General features: G+C 62.1%; 1 protein-coding gene across 14 annotated transcripts in view; it reads left to right on the top strand.

Annotated features, from left to right (window-relative positions):
- Nucleotides 1-16,242, top strand: part of PRKAR1B (protein kinase cAMP-dependent type I regulatory subunit beta) — a 102,947-nt gene that overhangs the window by 67,002 nt on the left and 19,703 nt on the right. For 13 of the 14 annotated variants that reach the window (XR_012500214.1, XR_012500213.1, XM_074345460.1 and 10 more), the window contains 2 exons: nt 5,213-5,273; nt 8,763-8,884. Coding sequence is in view for 12 of the 14 variants with exons in the window: in XM_074345460.1 (XP_074201561.1) it covers nt 5,213-5,273; nt 8,763-8,884 (183 nt within the window). In the remaining 2 variants the exon portion in view is untranslated. Of the gene's footprint in view, nt 1-5,212; nt 5,274-8,762; nt 8,885-10,665 lie in introns of all 14 variants that reach the window. The other variant, XM_074345459.1, reaches the window with a different exon arrangement.

Raw genomic sequence — 16,242 nt, 5'->3', positions numbered from 1 at the left:
TTGTGGACGACAGGATCCCCTGGTGGGAGGGAGGTGGGGGCTGCATCCTGTGGTCCCATAGCCCCGCGGGCCTGGACTCAGACCCTGAGGGCTCCAGATCCCCTGCAGGAGAGTGGGCAGCAGGGGGGCCAGGGCTGCCCTGGACCCAGTGACGTCTGGGCTGGTGTAGGGGCCGACTGGGTGGGGTGGAGAATGTTGGATGCAGGGAGGCTCTGGACTGGCCACACGGGTCTGGGCGGGTTCCCTTGTGGCCCCAGGTCTACAGTGCCTTCCCTCCCAGGACAGGGCAGGGCCCCCTGTAGCTGAGTGCTCTATCCTCGGGGAAGTCACCTTTCTTGGGTGTCCATGCCTGCCCAGCTTTTCTGAGACGGTCAGGGGTCGTCCTGGAGAACCCGGGTCCAATGGGCTTGTTGCTGAGGGCAGCCCCAGGGTCTGGCGATGGTGTTTGCTCAGAGCCAGCTCCTGTGGGGCTGGGGTCCGAGGAGTCCCGACAGCCTGGAGGGGGGTGACCGAGGTGGACACGTTGCTGGGAGATCCAGAGCTGGATGGCAGTGCTGCTGCCACGTGCCCTCGGGGGCTTGGCTGTCTCTAGAGGGTCGGCCTGGGCGGTGCAGTTTCCAGGGAGGGGGCTGCGGTTTGGGATGCTCCGGGAGGCCTGCGGAAGCTCAGGGATGGTCTAGGAAAGGCCCTGTGAGCCCAGCCCAGCTGATCCTGGAAGGTGGGGCCTGCCCCGGGGCCCGTCTGAAGGGGAACGGTGGGGCTGTCTGGGCCCTCTGCAGTGCCGGGAGGGGTCAGTTCAGTCTTGGGGGCGCCTGTTTCTTGAGGGTCCTCATCCATGCACTCAGTGGGCATCGCTGGGTGCCCATGTGAGCAGACAAGTCCTCGTGCCATGGGTGCACTGGGGCCCTGCCCTGCGAGTTCTGGTGGAACACAGCCTGTTTTCTCTGGGAGAGAGACGGCTGTCTGGGGCGAGGAGGGACCCCAGGCACCCCCGTCGGTTCCCACCTCCTCTGGACACACCTGGTCCTGGGTGCATAAGCCGTTGTTCCTCCACCGCTGTCCACACCAAGTCCTTCTGGGCGGCGGGACTTCTGTGGCTGGAACCTCATATTCAGGGAAGTTCCCAAACCACCGAGGCAGCTGGCACTTCCTGTGTTTAATTCTGGATCCCCGCGTGCTAAGAATAGAGCCCCGTGTCTCGGGGAGAAAATGACAGTGCGGCCCACTCGGAAGGGAGTGTCTGCGGACTGTGTCCGGTTTTACATCAGCCCTGGGCTTGGGTGGGTTCGGATGCACTGTCACGCAGTGAGTGGCCTTGAGCTGGGACGTTCGTGGAAGACCCGGGATGGGGGTGCCGCTGGTGTCCCCAGGGAGGGGACCACCTCTGAATCCCAGGACGCCTGATCCTGGAGGCTCCGTACAACACCTGTCCCTTCTCCACTGCTCCGTGTGGTCCCGAGGGGTGGAGTGTGGCGAGGCCAGGCCACTGGCCAGCCTCTGAGCAAGCCCAGAGTTCGGCCCCCTCAGGTCCCCCAGGCAGGGCCAGTGCCCCCCAGACTTCTGCCTTTTAAGCTTCAGGACTCTTGTTCCCCTGAGTCTGATGTGAGGCCTCGAATGGGGACCAGTGAGTGTGGAACCCTACTGTAGAGGTTGGGCTGGGGTCTCCAGAACCCCACTTTCCTGGGGGAGCCCGAGAACCGGGTCCTGAGCCGCAGCGCTGAGACCCCACCCACGCTCCTGGGCCCCTGGCTCCCATCTGTGAAGCGCGACCCTCTTCTTGCCTTTGCCCCGGCCTCTGCCCAGGCGCACAGGGATGCCTTTGGGGTGGTGGTGGGGGGCTTCGTTTCGTGGCTGCAGAGCTGGTGGGATTTAACTTGTAGAGGGAAAGGGTGCTTGGGACATCCCATCAGGAAGGAGGGTCTCTTCCCCTGACGGAGACTCCTCCTCAGGCCGCGGGCTCCCACCCTTCCTGGAGCTGCCACCCTGGGTGGCCCCGTGGACCCCCTGTGAGCCCTCTAATCAGGACTCAGGAAGCTTCCAGGAGCCAGAGGTGGTGCCGTCCTGGGGTGTGCGTGCTTTGGCTGGAGTCCTGCTGTCCGCCGGGACCCCGGTCCCCAGCCCTTCCTTGGGGCCGGTTCAGGCCATGCAGGTGGGATGGGGTGTCTGGACTTTCCAGACATTTTAGGTTCCAGGACAAAATGCTTCCTCTGAGACAGCGGGATGCTTGGCACCATGTGCCAGCAGACTGGGGCTGGGGAGGGGCTGTCTCCAGCTGTAAGGGGGCAGTTGGGTGGGGCTGGGGTGATGGCAGCCCTGTGGCGAGGTCCTGGTCTGAAGTGCAGTCTGCCCCGTCCCTGCTCCATCCATCCATCAGTCCAGATCAGGGGTGGGGCACCCGCTCTGCTCTCCCTGCGGGGAAGGGGCGGGGCCGTGGTGGAAGGGAAGCTGTGCGGTGTAGGCTGTGCTGGGGGGTTACATAGACAGCCTTTCTCTGCAGTCCCTGCTTCTCAAAGTCAGTCCAGAGGGACCCCATCACAGAGATGTGGAAACCAAGGGTACACGTGCCAGGGAGACGGGGTGGAGGGAGACGGGACCAGACCCCACCCCTCAGCTCCCCTGACCTCAGGCAGACACGGGAAGTGCGAGGAGGAGGAGGAGGAGGAACAGGGCGGCGAGGAGAGGGGGCACTGAGAACCAGGACAGGGAGGGGCCACATACAGCTGGATGGTCGGAGCCCCAAGGCCATGGTGTGTTTCCCCAAGCTCAGCCTGCACCCAGAGCCAGTGACCCACTGCACACATGACTCAGACCTCATCCAGACCCACGGATGGGAGCGTTCATCAGGAGGCAGATTCCAGGCCCTGCTGGCCCTTCACGCGTGGTGGCCTTGGGCAGGCCGCGTCCTTGTGACAGCCCCTCCAGGCACAAAGCCCACCTCGGGGTTGCCGGCAGACACGCTGCAGGGCCCCCCAAGTGTGGGTCCTCGTGGCCCCCAAGGTAAAGGGCCAGTCCCATGGACACCTGCACGGTGCGTGAACCCATGGAGGCTCCCAGCACAGCCTCGCCGGCCATCTCATCCCCGAAGGGACGCTCTGAAGGGGAGGCACCTCGGTCAGCCGCTGAGGCGAGTCTCCTGACCCGAGGGTCCCAGGCGGCCGCCCTCAGCTGTCATCCTCCGGCAGGAGATGGATGGGCCAGTTGTGGGGAGCTTTAAAGTCTAAGGTTCCCGGGCAAACATGCCTGCATTCCACCGGGGGGGGGGGCGTAGCTGCTGGCAGGTCAGTGGGAATATAAATCATCTCGCAAAAGAAATGCCTTTCTTGTGGCCGGCGGGGATCTGAGACAGCCGGGGCGCCGAGCTGAGCTGAGCACGCTGCCCCCATGGGCATCCACACCTGCCCCGTGGCGGACATTCAGCGCCGGAAAGAGCCTTGGGTTCTGCCCCGATCCCTGGACACTGCCTGCTCCCTGCCACCAGCCGGTCGTGCAGAACCCCGTCTGCACCATCCTGGACCAGTTATGAGGTGGTCTTGGACCCACTAGAGCACGGTCCAGCCCTGTGGGGGCTCTCTGTCGGATGGAGGGGGCTTGGGTGTCTCTGGGCTCCTATGGGGGTGGCAGGGCACCTCCTGGATTCCAAACTTGGGACTTTCAGCCTTTTGAGCGCTGGGCTGGCCCTGAGTCACTCGGAGTTGCTGGGGGCGCTGAGGCCTGGGGCCCCTCCCCACACCACCTCACTGATGTTTGCTCACCTTAGCTTCCCAGGATCCTGTGGGGCAGGGATTAAGATACTCCATCATCCATACGAGGAAACCGGGGTTCGGAGAGGAGGGTGCTGTCTCAGGTGTGTGCATACCAAGTGAGGGGTGGGGTTTGAACGCAGGGCTTCTGAATCCCTTCCAGGTTCAGGCCTCCTCCCTTGGCCCCCTCCGTGGGTCTGGATGAGGTCCCTAGCCCTGGGTGCAGGCTGAGCTTGGGGAAACGCACCATGGCCTTGGGGCTTCGACCGTCCAGCTGTGTGCGGCCCCTCCCTGTCCTGGTTCTCAGCGTCCCCCCGCTTCCTCCTCCTTGCTCGCTCTTCCCGCGTCTGCCGGGACTTGCAGGCTAGGGGCTGTCTTCCCCCAGACCCGGCCACTGGGCTCCAGGTGCCAGCCCCTTGGAGCAGCTCCCTAACCCTGTCTGCCCCCTGCCCCCATCCCTGTGTTCCCAGACTGGGCTCTGGTCGCTGGGAGGGTGTCTAAGAGATGCAGCCCCTCCCTGACCTGTGTTTTCATTGTCCTTCCCCTCCTCTGCCTGCCAGGGTGACTGGTCTAGGGTCCTGGGGAAACCTCGCCACTGGTAGATTTGTCTCCATCCTGTTCACATCTCTGATGTACTGGTGGTGCCTTCAATGATGAGACTGTTTGAATTTCACCAAACATTTCTGTTTTCTGATCATGCTGTGCTTAATAGTTCTCATCGGCGGGGCTGCCGTGTTCCGTTGTGCGGTTCGTACACTGTGCAAAGAGGCTGGGCAGAGGGGTGAGCGGCTGAAGTCCCGACAGCTTTGTACCTTTCAGACGGGACTGGCCACCTGGAGGTGGTGCTTGCTGGGACGTGTGCTTGATGCAGAGGTGCTGTTTTCAAATCCGCATTTCTGGTTCTAATTTCTAATTCACATGAAAGCCAACATGGGTCTGGTCACTGGTTTGTGTTACTCAGCGAGCATTTGATTGGGAAAAAGAAGTAATTAGTTGGCGGTTCTCACGGGCACCAGCTCCAGGCCCCCCTCCTCACGGCGCATGCTACGTTCTGCTGTCAGCACCAGTGTCTCTCCAGATGTGTGGGGTGCAGTGGGGGGACCGAGGGGCACCCCAGTCTCACCACCGCACCTGACCACCCTCTTCAGCACCTGGAAGCCCAGGGCAGGGCTCTGATTGGTTGAGTGCTCACCTGTGGACCAATCCCTGGCCCCAGCTGGATGAGGTGTGCTATTGCCAGCCAGGGAGTTAGGAAGGATGGAGCCCCTGGAGGGAGGGGGGTGGGGTCTGGGCATTGATGGGGCCGTAGCCTGCCCAGACCCTCGCTCACCTGAGAGACTTCCAGGACCTGGAATGTTCCGAGGGTCTCATTTTAGGAGCTCGGAATCATTTGGGGGAAGTTGGGGGTGTGGGAACGGCTCGGGCAGGAAGAGATTCTGAACCTTCTCTGTGTTTTCGTCTCTCCCAAACAGGGCAGCACACTGAGGAAGCGCAGGATGTACGAGGAATTCCTCAGCAAGGTCTCCATCCTGGGTGCGTGCCTGCCCCGCCGCCCCCACCGGCCCCTTCCCTGTGCGGCTGGAGGGTCAGAGTTCTCGGTGCTGCTCGCGTTTGGGACACACATGCACACACACACACAGGCTCACGCATGCGCAGGGTGCTCCCACACAGATACATGCATGAACACGTGTGTGCGCGCTGTTTGTCTGCCCCCCCGTCCGTCTGTCCATTGTGCTTGGTGTGTCCGTGTGTCCGCCGTCAGAGCCCATCTCTCCACCTCAGGGGTCGGCTGGGCTCGTGCGTGGGCCCGCCTGTGCTGCGTCTTTCCAGACCCGTTTGGGTTCTACTCTGTGTGGGTTCTCGGGTCCCCCCGTCACATCCTGGAGGCTGCGTTTCCACTGACTTTCCGGAGCTCAACAAGGTTCTCTCCAACAGACGTTTTCAGTGTTTTGAAGTTGCTTTGATTCTCACGGCGGTTTCATGCTGCTTGGGACCAGCCTGGCCTCAGAGCTGCTGGAATGATGGAGAGGTTCTATGTCTGCGCCGAGCACGGGCGGATTTTCGTTTTATTTAATTTTAATCAGCTGGGCTGTGACCATGTGTATGATTGTGTGAGTCTGGCAGCTGCACACCACAGAAGGAGACCCGCTTTGGGAAGTGAGTGGCAATGATGCACTGAGGCTCTGGGAACTGCGAGAAATGACCATCCAGCAGGAGCTCCCCGGCAGCGGCCCCGGCCGGACTTCTGGGTGCAGCTGACGAGGGAGCCCGTGCTCCTTTCCCAAGAACCTCTGAGGAGGGAGAAAGAGGAAACAGGTGCAGCTCGGGGGGGTGAGGGTGTCCGCGCCCGGGGGCTGACGACGCTCGCGGATGAAGGCGCTCGCGGATGAAGGCGCGGGACTGTACCCGTGCTCCAGACCCCTGCCCATGTCGGGGAGCCTGGTGGGACCCTGGCTGCTTCCCGGCACAGAGCAGCCACTTCCCAGCTGAGCTCTCCCTGTCCACCTCTGCAGCCCGGGTGGTGGGACACGGGAGCGGCTCTCCGCTGGCCCCTCAAACTGCAGCTCAGAGGGGAGGGGCCCTCCCATCTACTTGAGCAGGTGGAGGGACCCTCCAGGGCCGCTGGGCAGGCCAGCCAGGATGAAATCCCAACAGAGAATGTAAGAGCACGGCTCAGTGAGACAGGAGAGCGGAGGCAGCAGAGCGGGTACGGAGGAAGTCAAACGGACGCTGGAGGAGCCAGGAAGGCAGATCAGGACCAAAACAAGGCTGTTGGTAACCTGGGGGGTAAATCAGGGATCGCAGGGGCAGGACCAATGCAGCAGACGCTCCAGACTCTGCATCTTTGCCTGTGAAGGAAACGCTGTAGAGACACGGCGTGGACGCTCATCTCAGCGATTTCTGCAATAACAAGACAGTGGGAACAGCCTGAAGTCTGTCGTCACAGGAAGGGATGTTTGCGTGGCGCAGGTTTATACTCCGATAAAGCACAGGACAAGGTCTCCAAACAGAAGTCGGCACAAACGGAAAGCGTGTCTCTGCACAGCGCTGGCAGCGCCACGGCGTGTTTACGAAGCCACGTCACAGTGACCGCGGGAGACCACCCACGGAGAGGAAGCTTGCCAGAGCCTTTAGGATAATAATAAAAAAAAATTCCACCGAACCCTTTATAGTCAGAGCCTGTGGGGAGGGAGAGAAATAGGCCTACAGGAAGGGGCCTCGACCTTAGCAGGAGTTCTGTCTCTAAAGAGTGGCTCTGAGCAGGCGTGACGGCGTGTTCCTGCAGTTTTGTTCAGGACAGATGTCGGCTATGGTGTTGATTCTACTTTTCTGATTATCTTTTCCCCAAATTACAAAAACACTGGACATGACTGTGTGGAGTCAGTGACGTGGAGGGGCACTGTGAGGGGCCTGGAAGGGAAGCGGGGTGCGGTCCTGGGCAGGACGGCTGCCCGGCACCTCCTGCCCAGGGAGGCAGTGGAGGCAGCACAGGGGGCTGGCCCGACCCAACTTCCAAAAGAAAAAGCAGACCGCGGGCCTCCAGGCAGGAGAGCGGGTCTCCCTGGAGGAGGGTCACAGCTGTGAGGCAGGACCCGAAGGTCCGCGTCCTCCCTGGACTCCTCGGCCGGATGACCGGGGGCAACTTTGGGATGCGCCCTACGTTCCTTCTGCACGGTTCCCACCACTTCCCCGGCAGGTGGAGGACCCTCGGGAAGGACGGCGTTGGGAGTGGGCCCCCCGGCCGGCCGGCCGGCCGCTTTTCCTCGCAGGGCTGACTGCCTGCACCCGGAGCCAGGGATGGGCTCTGATCGCAGTAAAAATGCCCCAAAGGCCCCTACTTGGTGTGGCTTAAGACCCCTGAGAAATTGGGGCCCATGCGCTGTCTGACATTCTCTCCCAATTCACGTGGCTGGGGAGGAAGCTGCGACTCTTGGGCCTGGAATGTCCCAGGTTTCTAGTGTGGCAGGAAACCCCGCAGATCCCAGCGAGGACACAAACCTCCTGGCCCCGACGTCGTAACCGCAGATGCCGGCCCTTGCCCTGGGAGGGACCAGCCAGCAGCCACACGTGTGCAGCCTGACTCCTCCCCACACAGACCGTCGTCCCCTCCGAGGCCACCTGCCTCGCTGTCACGAGGGGGCCATGCCAGCCTCCTGGGGTCCGGCTCACAGGGCAGCTCCTGTCCCCAGCGGCCCCTCTTCAGGAAGATGTGGACCAGCTGCTGGCAGGGGCTCCCCTCTCAGCAGCCGCCCCGGCCCTGGGGTGCAAAACATGTCTTTTCAATGCATGGCTCTGGCAGGAGTTTTCAAGCAGAGAAGTCCCCTCCCAACCTGGATCTAAAATAGTGCTTTGCTTTGTATTTTTAGCAGCTGACCCACATAAGGGCATCTGATGAGTATAGGACAGAAAAGTTTCTTTGGTCAAAAAGAAACAGCTAATCAGTTGGTCGTTAATTTCTTATAAAAGCAGGAGTGGACGCCCCGGGGAGGGGAAGCCTGAGAGAGGGTAGGGCGAGAACTTGCAGGCCTTAAACTAGCCGTTGGAAGTAAGCATTCTGACCTAAAGCAGTGGAAGGTGGTGGGTGGCTCAGGGTCACAACGTGAGTGCAGTGCCGTGCTCGCGGACCTGGGATGGGAGTCGCTCGGCCTCTGGGTTACTTCACCCCTTGGCAGCCCTCGTGCTTCATGGTCGTGACATACAGGCAGCTCTGCTCTTCTGAAGATGGCAGAAGCATCTTGTGCTGAGCTGACGCAGCGCAGCGCCTGGTGCCTGTAACTCACGACGAGTCCGGGACGTGGGTGGGGTCCGCTCTGGGTTCTGCATCCCGGCTGAGGGCGCGGCACGCACTGTGAGCGCCCTGGGCTCAGCTCACTTGTGAAAGTACCCGGGTGCCCCCTGCTTTCCGTTTTGTTCATCCCTGTGACATAGCAGAGCCTCACCCCACCCCCGGGCTGGCTGTTGGGTGTTTTCGGGGGCCGTCAGGGTGGGAGCCGGCCCCTGACCCCCCCGCCCCCGCTGCAGAGTCCCTGGAGAAGTGGGAGCGCCTGACTGTGGCCGACGCCCTGGAACCCGCGCAGTTTGAAGATGGAGAGAGGATTGTGGTCCAGGGGGAGCCTGGGGACGACTTCTTCATCATCACGGAGGTGAGTCCGGCGCGGGGGCCCAGGGGCCGCCCTGGGCCTGGGGCAGAGTCTCGTCCACATGCCCCGTCCCCTGGGGACCAGCCGTGCCCAAGCCCAGCTGGCTGTGCGGACACAGCCTTGCACCTACCCTATCCCCCATGTGTCCTAACCCTTGACGATTGAAGGATCTCCTCCTGGAAGTGGTATCGGCCCGGCCCTCAGCCCACACACGTGCAGACGGCACAGACTGCTCCAGGGTGTGCAGGTGGCGGCGGGGCCGGATACGGGGTGGGGGGGCGTCCTGAGTCCAAACCCGGTGGGAGGTGTGCTTAGCTCTTTGCAGCTTTGCAGGCGTCCTCACTGGGAGGGATGCGTGAATCTAGGGCACATGGGATCTCTCTGTGCTGTTTCTTACAACTGCATGCAAATCTGCGATGGTCTCGAATTAAACGTTTAAAGATCAGTGCCAGGTTCTTCCACCTGGACACGCATGAGTCACTGTTCCCGACCTCCAGCCCCCACCGCGGCTGGCGACAGCTGGCTCCAGGCCGTAATCCGTGACGGCCACGCTCAGCCTCTCACTGATGGGGGCGAGCAGCTGCGTGGCCGGCGCGTCACCCCCGGGGCTGCGCCTGGGCCGTGGTCCCCAGAGGCAGAGCTGCAGCAGCCCCGGAATGAATGAGTGGCCGCCCTGCCGTGGGAACCCTCCCCATTACACAGACCTGAAAGTATGTGAGCTTGGCCCATTTCCCACTCCCCTGGTCCTCTCGGCGGGAAGAATTTATGCCGCATGCTTGGTAGAGCACACGCTTCAGCTGCGTGTTCGCCGTCGGAGGGAGGGCAGAGTCTGGTGCGGCTCAAATGGTCACCGCGGCTGAAATGCCCATTCAGGCTGTGGCCACGGCAGCCAAGAGGGTCACTGTGCCGTCCAGAGCACAGGGCCAGCCTTGGGGTTGATGTGGAGAAAGGAAATGACAAAGGCCCAACCCTGGTGACGTTCGGCCAGCGTCACCGGACGTGGAGCCACTTTCCTGGTTTAAGACAACAGGAGCAAATCCCAGGCTGCTGATGTCGGTGAGATGGGGCTCTCACCCACCTCTGAGCCGTGGTCCAGAAACAGATAAAGTCCCTCCCTGTGACCGCGGATTCCACAGTGACAGGGGGAGCTCCCGCGGGAGCTCCTCCCCAAAGAGGGTACCTGGAGTTCTCCCCGCTCCGCGCCTGCCCTTCTCGTGGGAAAGGTCTGGAAGGCATTGGAGTTGGCTGGAGAACCAGTGCAGGAGGGGAGACCGAGGGCCGGAGGGTGTGTGCGAGGCCCCGGGAAGGTCTTGACAGGGCCGGGCACAGAGCTTCACAGTGTGCGTTTGGGAACCGGGAACTTGGTCACATCCCGGCATTGAGCCTGGGCGGGAGAACCCTGGAGGTGGTGGCTGAGTGAGGGGCGGGCGGTGCAGGCCGCGGCAGGGGTGGACTCTGCACCTGAGCCTCACGGGCGGGGGCTTCCTGCAGGAACCGCGTGGAGGGGTCCTCGGGCAGCATTCCTGTCCTTGGGTGGGTGACTCATCCAACAATAATGTTTCTTGAAAGAAAGCAAAAAAGCACAGACAGAAGAAATTGTGATTCTTGCCAGTGAGGTCTCTGCTCTGCCGACCTGAGAGGCAGAGAACGCAGCGGTTCAGCTCCTGGCCCGCCTGTGACTTTGAGAGGTCCCTGAACAAAGGCTCATGCCTGGTCCCCCCGGGAGAGAACGCTTGGAGTGACAGCCATGGCTTGACTCAACTTTTCCGGGGCTTTCCTTGCAGGACTTTGAGAGAACGTGGTCCCTTGAGGTCTGTGTCTTAGCCTTAGCTCCTCCTGCAAGTCTGCGGAGATAACCAGGACCTGGCCTGTGGTTTCTGGAAGACATTCCAGCAGGAGGTTACTCACAGTCTCCAAACGCCGCCAAGGCTGCCGCTGGACAAGGGGGTGGGGTTTGCACTGGCCTGCACGGTGTGGGTTTTTTCTTTAATAGAAAACATTTGAATTAAGGATATTTCACATAGAAGTCGGGATCTTTCTCTGTACATATCTGGGCCTGGCCTCAGCCGGCTGGTCCTGGGAGGTGGCTGCCCAGGGTGCGATGTGCTTCCCAGTTTACTCCAGTCCTCACCCAGCCCCCTTGCCTCGCCCACAGGCTCCACAGACTCGTGCAAACCCTTGAGTTTACAGCCTCGGTTTTAATGGTCTTGAAGTTGAGGGAGTGGGTAGCTCTGACCAACACAGACAATTGTCTGTTATTCTCTGGGGCCAAGGCCACCTCCCAGCCGTGTCCAAGGCCACGGTAGAAAATTGGTAAAACTGTGAAGGTAGGGTCAGCAGGAGTCCTCACAGAACTCAGGGATGACCAGTTATGTACAGTTGTGATAACGGAGCTGGTGTCTTGGAACTTCGGGCAAATCAGGTGCTGTGTGAGCCCCTCAGGGATCATGCGGCCTGCCCACACCTGCGAAGGGCCCCGCAGTGTCTTCTGGGGCCGACCTTCCCCCAAGGACACATGGAGAGCAAGTGGCCGATCTGAGAGGCAGCCGCACCTCTCACTCCCGCGTCCCGCTGGCTCCTGCACCCTTGCTCCGAGTGTTCTAGGCCTTCGCTGTGTGGGTGTGTGTGTGTGTGTGTGTGTCCAAGCATCTAGCACGTGTGTAGAGCTGTGTAAGTGGGGTGAGCGCTGCTTCCCGTGTTTCCTGCATGTGACGGGCAGGCTGGGCTCCGGGGCCAGGCGTCACTCTAGCTCACCCATTAAAGGCTGTTAGAGCCGTTTTCAGTCTCCGCCTTCCAGGGAGTACCTGGTGCCACGGCTTTGAGGTCTTGTGTTGTGAGCAGAGAATCTCGGACTCCACACCCCACCGTGGAGCCCCCAGGAGGAGGTGCTGGGTGGGGCGGGGTGGCACCTCTCCAGGGGCCCCGACGCTTCCTGCATAGAGCTTTCCTGGGGGCCTACAGAGAGCGACTGGGAGACGGAGACCACCGCTGCTTCTGTGGAGGGAGTTCGGCTGTGTGGCCGAGGGCCCACCCGCCGTGGGGTGGGGGCAGATTCACAGGCCCCAGAGTGTAACCCAACCCTCTCGGAAGGTACGCTTTTCACAACACTGTAAAATGTATTTGAAGTGGTCTCCTTGGCAACTTGGAGTTCTCCCCCTTTTCCACTGTGATCAGCCAAACTCGTAAGTCACAGTGGGGCCCTGGGGCTCACGGCATCACACGCTCAGAGACTCCTGCGACCGACCTGTTTCCCGAGTGGCCAGGAGCCATCACCGGCCACATCTGAAACAGACCCTGAGGCCATGGTGCAGGCGGGGCTGGGAGACCAGCGGGCACGTCAGATTGACCCTGGGAGTCAGCTGGGGGGCGTCAGCGTGGACGGTTAGGGGCCGGCGTGGGCTGTGGCTGTCCCACCGGTAGACACTCCGGGTGAGGAGTCTGGTACGAGGGCGGAACCCGCCCCACGCGTGGGGATGAAGTCCGCGGCGTCAGCCTCGACTCCTTGAGAGGACCCGGCGGAAGAGTCTGGCACAGTAACGGGTCTGATCTGAGCAGGTTCCTTCAGACAGGCCCCGAGGCCGCAGAGGCAGGGCCCCCTGCGCTGCGTGTGCAGGCCCAGGTGCGAGGACGCGGGCGGGGTGCGGCGGGCTGGGTGCTCCCTGGTCTCTCTCTCACAGCACACACGCAGAGGCCACGCGGTCCTGGGGACCAGGCCCCTGGCTCCCCCGCGTGTGGACTGGCCAAGTCCTGCACCTCCCAGGTGGGACCTGAAGTGAGTTGTTTCCCCAGCCGTGCAGGGGCCTCCTCATCTTTGGGGGGTGGGAGTGCGGGCGCCCCCGTCACCCCTACCACTCACCCCCACCCTGTGCTGGGCCTCTGTCCATCCTCTGCTGTCCTGGGTGGACGGGCGTGGGACAGAGCCCTGGGGCCACAGTGGCAGGGCCCCGGGAGCTGTTCCCCCCAGGTGTGGAGGGCCTGGTGGAGACCCCACCTGCACAGACATGAGAAATGGCTCCTGCAGACACTGAGGAGTCTGGAACACCTGCCAGCCTCTGGGGGCCTGACTGGGTGGGCAGAGCTGGGATCGTGTGAGCCCCAGGGATCTGTGCCAGGCCTCGGGGTGCAGGGGTGGTCTCTTCTCGTCTGCGGGTGCTTATGCTCACACAAGCTGTCTCAGAAGCTGTTAGGAGCTGCCAGCCCCTCGGACACCCAACCCCCACCCAAAGCTCTCGGAGCGTGCTCTCAGCCAACGAGAGCAGGCCTGCGGCTGTAAGCCTGGGGCCCAACAGACACAAGGACAGAAAGGACCTGAGGTCTTCCAGGGCCCGAGCCTCTCGTCCCTGGGGCCTCGACCTGCAGCAGCCCGTGGGGAGGAGGTGGGCTGGCCGTTCTTGGGAGTCTTCTGGTTACTGGAGGCCCAAAGCGCCCAGTAGCCCTAGGAGCTCCCGGTCACCAGCAGTGGGACCCGCAGGGGTTCCTGGCTGCGCCTGGCAGGACAGACCCCGGTGGGCCTCCCCCAGGGAGAGAGGGCGTGTGGGGCTGGTGGGGAGGGGACGGAGAGTCTCACTTCAGTCCCTGGACCTCCACTCCCTCCAGGAAGACGCTGGGAGGAGGGTGTTGGCGGGCCAGATCTGGGTCCCAGGTGCCCTCTGCTGCCACCCTCCCCACGTCCGAGTCCCTGACCCCGAGAACCTGCTTGGCCTGTGGGCCGCTGGACGGGAGCTGCTCCCTCCTGCGCGCTCCCACGTGGGAGGCTTTGCCATGGAAACTCAAGGTTGGCTCTGTCTCCTCTTTGCACGTTTTTGTGCATTTCATGAATGTCCACAGCGTCGAAGCAGCTGCACAGCAACTGATCTCCAAGCGGCTCTTTGGCCAGGGGCTTCCCGGCTCATCCTGGGCTGGCTGCTCCCTCTCACGTCTCAGCGGGGGTTCCGAGTTCACCGTCGTCTCGGGGACTTTCAGAGAGACCACCTCAGGCCTGGATGCATGGATCCCAGGGTCCTGGTCTTTTGGGGTCAGCCCACCCTACCGTGTGCCGGGCCAAGGGCTAGTGGGTGGCGGGGTGCAGCCCCGGGCGGTTTGCTGTGTTTGCTGAGGAGGGGTCTTCCGGCCCACTTGCCACAGACTCGCTCTGGGTCCCGGGTGGAAGAGGGGCCAGGCCGAAGCAGGAAGGCCAGGTGATGGTGGGTGGGCAGCTGTAGGTCGGGTACTGACATATGAGTAGAAGTTCTCCAGGTGGAGAAGGTGGGGAAGGGCACCAGGAGAAACATAGGGGCACGAGGCCGGGGTCCCCAGATCTGGTGGGAGGGGGCAGTGCCAACTTAGGGGAGCCAGACCACACACACCCTGCACTCTGGGCAGGGGGTTTGGACGTCCACTCTGTGCTGTCCAGATGACCAGCACCATCCTGCCCTGAGTCTCACAGCTCCTGAGGAGCCTCCCATGGGCCCGGGGTGTTTGCTCCTGTCTTGGGACCCTCCCGCCCTCTTCTGGCGCTCCGCCCACCAGGCTGCATCCTCCGCTGCTCAGCCGGGAGGGCCCTGCCGGGAGGGGCCCAAGGCCAGTCAGCCTGGTCTCCGTCTCCCCGCAGTTACTGTCGGGTGTCCATGTTGGTGCCAGTCCCTCCCTGTCGAGGGAGTCAGCAAAGGGCTCACTGGCCACAGTCAGTATCAAAGGACAGCAGTCTAAGGCCAGAAAGTGGCAGGAAGATACACTTTCCTTCTGAGCGGAAGCGGGGGAAGCACTTTCCCAGAAGCCGGGCTGGGCTGGGAGCCACGCTGCACCCATGTGCACCCGTCTGGGCGACTTGGACCTCTGTCCTGGCCGGGCCACAGCGGTGGGATCTCCTTGGAGGCCTTTCCACTGGAGAACTTACTTTTTAAGGGCAGTTTTAGGTTCGCAGCCCCCCCCCCATCAGCACCCCCACCAGATGGGGCGTGTGTCACACTCGAACCTGCAGGGCACGTCAGTCTCCCGGAGTCCACAGTTCACATCAGGGTCCGCTCGGCGCCCTCGTTCTGTGGGTTGGACAGTGTGTGACTGTCAGTAGTAGCTGTGTCGCACGGAGCAGCTTCCCTGCTGTGGAAGCCGTCTCTGCTCCACCCGCTCAGCCCTGCCTCTCCTGGCCTCTGGCCTTCTGCTGCCGCCACAGTCTTGCCTTTTCCAGAAAGCTGTCTGGCTGGAACTTTTCCTCACTGGCTTCTTTCACTCAGTCGTATACGCACGTAAGCTTCCTCCGTGGCTTTTCGTGACCTGATAGCTCATTGCTTTGTACCGCTGAGTAATGTTCTGTCTGAATGGACCGCGCTGTTGCTTGTCCATTGCCTCCTGCCGGACACCTCGGCTGCTTCCAGGCTTTGACAATTATAAAGGAAGATGCTGTAAGCACCCTTGTGCAGGTTTTTGTGGGGATGTGAGCTTTCACCCTGACCTTTTGGGCAAATACCAGGGGGCACGATTGCTGGATCTCAGAGGGGTCCGAGTCCCCGCCTGGTGTCTGGATGGACCCCAGCTCCTGTCTGGCTCCACTCTGACCCCACCAGGGGCTCCCACACCCGAAATCTCCCAGGCCCTGTTCTGGGCAGCTCTGATGTCCACTGAGACAGTCAGAGGAGTCCAAGGGGTCCCAGCTCTGACCGTCTCCTTCCGCGTCACCATATGGCCTCGTCCTCTGGGGGCCTGTCCTCTTCGAGCCTCTGTTGTAGGCCCCAGGCCCAAGCCGGGTGGACCTCCACCCCAGCCCCTCTCAGCCACCCTTTGCGGGGCCGGGGGCAGCTCCCAGCCAAGCCCTGCAAGCGCTCCTGAGCTCGGAGGTACCCCATCCACACCCACCTGCAGGTGGGCACCCTGAGTCCCCCACGCAGGACCTCCCACCTTGCCTCCCGGCTCGATCGCACTGGCCCGTGACTCGGGCCTTCTCTGCCGTCCTCCCCAACGGCATATGTGGCATGTGCGGATTCCTGCCGGGCTGCTGCGGCCGGCGTCTAGGGCGGAGGCTGGGAGCGCAGGGCTTCTGCGCTGAGAGATGCACGCCCTTCTAAAAAGTGAAGTTTTTAAAATTGTGCAAGTGAAACGTTATTTGCTGGAATAAGACCAGGGACGCGGAGACATCTTCAGAAAGGCGTGGTTCCGCCCCTTCCCCCACCTCGGTTTGTGTGGATTCTGACAAGTGCCTTCTCCTCGAGGGCTTCCTCATTTCCTTAGTGCGAGAATCAGGATAAGGAGTTGGGGATGGGCCCCCCAGAAAGCACACGAGCCCCATCCTCCTCACACCCCTTGGCCCCCCGGAGGCCGGGGGGCCCCCAGGGCCTGCGTTTCCCATTCTCAGTCGTTCCCGGATCTTGTTTCCCCCGGTGTCTTCA

The sequence above is a fragment of the Camelus bactrianus genome, chromosome 18, assembly GCF_048773025.1.
Source record: "Camelus bactrianus isolate YW-2024 breed Bactrian camel chromosome 18, ASM4877302v1, whole genome shotgun sequence".
Lineage (NCBI taxonomy): Eukaryota > Metazoa > Chordata > Mammalia > Artiodactyla > Camelidae > Camelus > Camelus bactrianus.
Note: the sequence above shows the minus strand (reverse complement) of the source record. Positions and strands in the feature narration are given on the sequence as shown.